Source organism: Limulus polyphemus, unplaced genomic scaffold (genome assembly GCF_000517525.1).
Source record: "Limulus polyphemus unplaced genomic scaffold, Limulus_polyphemus-2.1.2 Scaffold5995, whole genome shotgun sequence".
NCBI lineage: Eukaryota > Metazoa > Arthropoda > Merostomata > Xiphosura > Limulidae > Limulus > Limulus polyphemus.
Genome location: NW_013671605.1, coordinates 1 through 7,411, shown reverse-complemented (window position 1 = coordinate 7,411; position 7,411 = coordinate 1). Strand labels below are relative to the sequence as shown.

At 29.3% G+C, this 7,411-nt stretch overlaps 1 protein-coding gene across 1 annotated transcript in view; it reads left to right on the top strand.

The window, feature by feature from the left end:
• Positions 1-7,405, top strand: part of LOC106473237 (tuftelin-interacting protein 11-like) — a gene marked incomplete at its 3' end in the record, with an annotated part of 40,927 nt that extends 33,522 nt beyond the window's left edge. The window contains exons 11-15 of the mRNA XM_022401711.1: positions 2,436-2,654; positions 2,831-3,037; positions 6,529-6,698; positions 6,921-7,001; positions 7,386-7,405. Of these exons, the coding sequence (XP_022257419.1) occupies positions 2,436-2,654; positions 2,831-3,037; positions 6,529-6,698; positions 6,921-7,001; positions 7,386-7,405 (697 nt within the window). The remainder of the gene's footprint in view (positions 1-2,435; positions 2,655-2,830; positions 3,038-6,528; positions 6,699-6,920; positions 7,002-7,385) is intronic.
• Positions 7,406-7,411: the final 6 nt, after the last annotated feature.

The window sequence follows — 7,411 nt, the reverse complement described above, 5'->3', positions numbered from 1 at the left end:
AGTATCAAATGGAATTTTTGTTAAATAAAAATCTTTCAAATGCGACTGTAGCTTTTTTTCCCAAAAACTTTGTCTTCAAAATAGGGGTGGGTCTTATACACCAGTGCATCTTATATTCCGAAAAATACGGTATATATATATATATATATATTGTGCTACTCTTGTCAGACTGAGTAGTGGGATTTGAGCATTACTTTTATAATGTATTTACAATCCCATAGACTGAAGCATAATTTTCTTTCTTTCTGTCGGCAATATGAATTACAGACTAGGTGGCTAACCACTAAGCCATGGTTAGCCCTAAATTTAAAATGAATAAAAAAAAAAGACATTATAAAACTCAGTTAACATGTTCATAGACTTTCTCTCTTTCTTTATATATATATTAGCTGAGGAGGTGCTACCCTTGTGTCAGGTATACTTTGAATTTTATAATGAGAAATTGGATTCTTTGTAGTCCTGCTTCTGAAAAATTAATCCATAAAATGTAAACAATGCTTCAACCTGTTGTTTATTCAGCCATTTGTAACACTAAACTAACCCATTTCCATTCCAAGTTTATTTTCCAAAAAGTGAATAAATTTTAAAATATTTATTTGATGAAGAAGATACTTTAAATGAAAATAGGAGTTGGCAAGCTTATTGATTAAAATGCATTCTGAAATGTGTATTATGATGCATTGTATTACTGGCTATAAAATTTTCTGATCTAATTGCATGTCTGTACAGTACACTACAAATGTAAAACATAAACTGCTTGAAACCACTGCTTTTGATTTGATTCATTTATTGTAATTAAGCATGTACATATTAATTATTAAGACTTGTTGCACTAAATTAGGATGTAATGGTCTTACTTTGACTCTTGTTACTGTCCATAACTGTAAAGATGCTTTTAAATGATGATGTGTCACAGGTTTAAAGTTTGTTTATGCAGGGTACTATAAAGTATTGAATTAAACTGTAGTATGTTTGTTCACATCATTCTTTTACTCAACTTGCTTTACTCACTCTAAAAGTGTATTTATATATATATATATTCCTCAGTATATTACTGTGGTGGTTGAAACGTGCATAAAAGTTATTAATGTGAATCACACATTTTAAACTAATGTGTTCACACTTAAAGTTCTTGGTTAATAAGACTCTTGTATCTAGCCTATAATATTCTGTTTTAAAGTACAAAATTATTGACATGTTAAGTTTCAAGAATCAGTAATCCATATAACAATTTCTTTATTCTAAATGATAGTAAATTAAATAGGAGAATATTTTAACTTTTGTAATATCAATATAAAGAGAATATAAACAGACTGATGACTATGGAACTGTGAACCACTTCATCAATTTAGTATTTAATTGTTATACTAGTATATATTGAAATAACATGCTTGTTATACTAGTTAATGTTATATATTTTAATAAATGTGTGTCCAATTTTTCCACAAAACATCATTATCAAAATTTTTTGAAATAAAAAACATTTCTGTAAATTTTGAAGACACTACATGGCATGACTAAACTGTTTCTCCCTGAGACTGGTATCTCTTAATAATGAATTTCTTGGTGTCATTATTGTCTTTCATTCTGTTTCAACTGTACGCATGTGTTAATAAAATAGAATAATCTTCTTAGGTCTTTCTTGAGGTTCAGCAAAGGGAATAAAATTTAATTGCATTCCATTTCTCTTTTGTCAATTAAACAATATTCTGGGATATGTCTTCTGGATCACTGTATTAGTAGCTATAAAACTTGGTAGGTAACTTGGAAAACATATATAGGTGTAATTGTACTAAGATAATATAATTAAATTCATTAGTTTCTAGGCTTTTTCCATTAATTTTCTTTTAAGAATGAAATTATCTCTCTCTCACACACACACACACACACACACTAAAGAAATTTATGGTTAGTTTTTTTTTATATTGCAACATTTGAGAACCTTATTTAAAGTTTGCCTGTCTAGATTACGGTATTGTGTTCAATGGCTTAATTTGGAGATATAGCATAGTGCAGTATGATGTTTGGTTTTAGAAATAAACTAAAACTACCAGAACTTCCTTGCCTGCAGTTTTTAACTATTTCCATATCATGAGAAATAAAATAGCCAAAGGTATTATTAGACTGTTGATCAAAGTTTCTTGTACTTGCTCATCACACATGTGATGCAGCCTCAGTATCTGGTCTTTATTTAACATGTTTCAAGTAAAAAATCATTAGAGCCTTAGAAGAGATAATTTTACATCAGTTTTAGGTATTACACTATAGTGAAGGAACATAACTATTAGTGAAAAAGCTGAATGCACATAGAATTTTACTCTGAATGTTTGATATATTTATGAAATAAATTCAAAGAATTATTTTTTTTAACAACTAAAATGTCTAAGAAAGGCATTATGATATTGGTGAAGTCATCAGCATTGTCTGTCTTGTAGGTGATCGTTTAGAACCTCTTTATGCTCCAATACGCCACAAGCTAGCTAATGCTCTGAAAAACTGGCATCCAAGTGACTGCTCAGCTAAACTTATCTTAGAACCATGGAGAAAAGTGTTCAGTCTTGGAACTATGCAAGCTTTTGTTGTGACTAATATCCTTCCCAAGTTGGCTATGGTTCTACAAAACTTTATTATCAACCCTCATCAACAACATCTAGGTTAGTGTTTTACAAAGTTTTGTTTTAATTAATAATGATATTAAGTTGCTTGTAAGCTAAATATTTTGAGACTAGTTTTGTATATGAATGTAGTGTAAATTTAATGCTTCAAGTGTATGACACTTGAAAGTAGCTTCAAGGAAGCACCTGTATGACTGAACAGTTTGTACTTTCAGATATCTGGCAGTGGGTGATGGCATGGGAAGATTTACTTCCAGTAGCAAGTCTAGCAAATTTGTTACAGAAGCATTTCTTTCCCCAGTGGTTACAGGTGTTGTGTGCTTGGTTAAACCACAATCCAAACTATGATGAGGTTACAAAATGGTATACAGGCTGGAAATCTATGTTTTCTGAAGCTTTACTTAATGATCCTGTTATCAAAGGTAACCCTACTATTTTTGTTATAATTAAGCCAAATGTTTCATCTGAACATCTTTCTATTATTTCAAATTTGTCCCATTCATACCGGTTAGTATAGGTTTAAAATTTAATCTAGTTGTTTCTCTCTGGTTAACTGTACTTTTTAGTGGACTTATGGTGATATTATGTAAAATTTGTTACTATCATCATTCTATGATTCGAGTTTTGATATGTTTACTTCTCTAATTACACAGAACATAATACACAGTTTGTTTTGATGTGTAGATAACTGTAAAAAGGAAGATCATTTTTATGTATTTTGTGTTAATTGTTTTTAATTTATTTATTTACTGCTATATTTTAATAGCTATTAAGTTTTTATATTTCTAAGTGCTTACAAAATTACATGAAGTTAAAAATATTTTTATAGCCAATAAAAAAATATTGTTTTCATTTAATACCTTAAGTTGCATTTATGCTAAGCCTAAAACTAATTCTTACATCTGGCTGTTTTCAAATTTTACTAGGTAAATAAGAAACTGAAAATCCATAACTGTTGTATATGGTCTTAAAAAGAGCTGAAGAAAAGTCTTGCATTATTTTCAGTGAAGAATTTGGCTAAGAAATAAAATTTCCCTCAGAAACAAAATAATAAACTATTGGCCTTGCCAAATAGTGTTACCTACTAGAAGTAGAGGTGATTACCTCCAAGCATACACAAATCATATCTTTTGTTAATAGATCATTACCCCTTTGGAAATTTTATCTTGCTATATTCTTCTATTTTATTTTGTATATATATCAGAATATAAGGTTAGGTTGAAATTTTTTATTTTATAATAGATTAGTATTAGTTTAGTATGTTTAAAAAATCAACCTGTAAAATAAAGACAATTTTACCATGTGATGACATTGTTTTTTGTTGGTACTATTAGTCTTCTCCAGCAGAGAGATTATTGTAAGCACTAAATCCCTAACTTGCAAAGCTCTAGCACCTCTATATAGTGTAGTAAACCAAAATTAGTATCAAGTAAAGAATGTGAAGTTTGGTGGTCTGTACCCTGAAGGTATTAGTGTTTCAACAGCCCTGGTCTAAATGCTCTGTGCAAGTGGAACATTTACACAACAATACAGCCGACAAGAAAACATTCATTTATAAAGAATATCATGTGGTTATTTTTTAATTTGAGGTTTTATGATTGAGATTGTAGCCCATTTTTTATTGTAGTTTAAAGAATATAATTCAAGAGTTTTCTTGAGAAGGAATGTTTATCTGAAAGGCCCAGATTAACTTTATCTGCACTACATTTTATCAAGGAAAAATAGTGAAATCGCAGGTGTCACTTATTGAGATAAAATGAGAGAAATATTTCCATTTCTTAGCTCAGACACATAAGAAACATTTTGCCCAGTGTGTTGAATTATATACATTTATAAATTATTTTTTGATACAAAAACCTGAATTATATATATATAGGTATAACTTTTTCATTAATTTTTTTATGTTTTGGGGTTAACTATTTATTCCTGATATTATATGCCTTTTGTTAATCTAAGGGTGAAAGTAAACTTTTAATGAGCTTATGTAAAGTTTGAAATTTGGTGTATTGATTGCACCTCATATTTTCAGTGAGCTTACATAAAGTTTGTATATTTCTGTTAGTATTCCTGAACCAAAAATATGGGTTGCCCCTTTATTTAACCCAAGTTAAAGTGAGCTTTTACGTGTATTTATACAAAGTTTTTCATCTATTGGTATCCCATGATTAGAAGTTTTGTATCCAAATTACCTCATCATTCAAACTCTATTAGTAGTGCTGCTACTATAATTAAACATAGTATAAAGTGAATAGCTTTTATCTCATAGAACTTGCTTTCAATTGTGAGTGTCCTCAAGCTTAGATTTTGGAATGAAACTAGCTTCTCTTTTGAATTAATTTACTGTTTGTAAAAAATCTTTAATTTAGTTGTCAAGAGTCTTGTGGTTTAAAAACCTGTATCAAAATTGCCTTTAAATATATGAACCCAGTAGCTATTGACTCATTTCTTAATGGTCTACATAATATCACTTGAAAACACTATCAGAGATTTGGCTGCTCTGCCTGTTTCTAAAGTGAGATATCATGTTGGCTTGAATATACTGAGACATCATTCCACTCTAGAAACAGGCAGGAGCAGACTAATACAGCCAACACTACTATGATACCATGTTAGCTTGAATATACTGAGACTTTCTTCAGTATAGAACCAAAACATCATTCCACTCTAGAAACAGGCAGAAGCAGACCATTACAGCCAACACTACTATGATACCATGTTAGCTTGAATATACTGAGACTTTCTTCAGTATAGAAACCAAAACATCATTCCACTCTAGAAACAGGCATGAGCAGACTATTACAGCCATATGTGTGTGTGTGTATTCAAACCAGTCTTGTTGTAACCAAAAACTCATGCTCACTTCACTGTTTTTCTGTTCATGGCTTGCTGAATTTGATCAATTAGAGGAATTAAGTTTTTTGTTATTAATGAATAGTATAATTAATAGTATTAATGTTATACCCTAATGTTTGCACTGTCATTAGACCTAAAGCAGTTTTGTAAGCTGTCATCAAGCTTCATTCCAATCACATGTTCCATTTTAAAAATACAGTTAAAGTTTCAATACACTAACTGCAACAAAAGTAGAAAACGAATGGCTTGTATGAAAAATTAGCAAATGATAGTAAGTGGAAACATTCATTTGACATTACTAAAATATTCTGATAGTTTAAAATTCCACCAAGAAATTTTTGTTTTTTAGGTTTAATATGTATTAGTCTTTTTTTTCTCTGTAATCTAATTTATTGCAAATCAGGTCAAGTATGATGCAGATAAAAATATTTTCTTCATTTGTTGTTAGTGTGATTGCAATTATTTGTTATTCAGCAATATCCACAGTTTCATGTAGTCTAGAAAAATGTGACTTGTGGTTGAAATTCAATACTTGCTGTAGGTTAAAAGTTTAGTAATCATGACAAACACAGTTTACATATTAATCCTCCAAAAGCAAATTAATTAGGCACCATGTTGCAGAGTTACTACAAACTTAAGTTAAAAAATAACCTGAGATTTTCTTCTTTGTTTTAAGCAGAGAATTTGAGGTGAATATTTTTGTAAGTTAATATTATTATTATTATTATTATAAATTAATTTTCCAATCTATGAATAAATGATTTTTTATACTGTGTAAAACTAAAATAATCTGTACTAATTTGAAATTTTATTGGTTACCTTAAACTGTACATGAAGATTTTTATAAGCAAAAGAAGCTGTGACAATTTTAATTCAATATGATGTATCAGTGTAGTAAACAATACTTTAAGTGACAGTTTTTTTCCCAATTATTATCTTAAAAGTATTTTTCTTGTGTAGTTATATAGAAATTTGGATTCTGTAATTGAAATGAGTCTAAAAATTTAATTCTGAAACAAGTGTGCAGGATATCATTTCAGTTCCCTTCTCGTTTTTACAGACCAGTTTAAGAAAGCCCTGGACATCATGAATAGAGCCGTATCAGCTACTCAAGGAATGATGAGCTTCCAGCCTGGGGCAAGAGAAAGTGTATCATATCTTACTAATGTGGAACGTCAACAGGGCTTAGATGTATCGGGCAGTACCATAAGGAGCAAGAAAGACTATGAGGTGAGTGGTTTAAGGGTATTATGTTGATCGTAAGGATGGATGTAGAATGATAGTTGTCTATTGAAACAGTACACGTGAATAATTTTATTGTGAAGTTAGTTGTGATCTAAATGTGGTTACTTTGCTAAAGGGTTTTAGGAATTGATGTGTTATTAGAAAAATAGTAATCATATTCTGTGCCATACAATAAATAGTTCAAATATATAATTTCTTATCATCTAGAGTATATCTTCTTCCATACGAGCTTCGTCTTCTTCTGTAGCAGCCTTGGCTATGAGTTTTAAAGACCTGATAGAGAAGAAGGTAAGTTGTTGTTTAAAATTATCTCAATATGTTATTTTTTAGCATATTATCAAATTACTATTGATTTGACTTTTTTTTTTAAATGAAAAACAATCCAGCCACCAGTCATCTTCTGTATAATTTGTAATACTATTTATATATAATATTACATTAGATGTTCTTGAAAAGGTTAAACTGGCAACAACTTTAGTGATATAGAAGTTAAATTTAAAGGAATTAAACATTTTATCCAATAAACAAGTTATTTAAAGTTGATCTTGTTTGTTTTTTTTTGTTATAATCGACTTGATTTTAATTTTTTTTAAATAATAATTACATTGTATTCAAAGAAAAGCTTGTAAAATAAAATTATAATTTAATTACAAAAGAATATTTTTTTTGTAGGCTTTAGAGAAAAATATCTTGTTTAT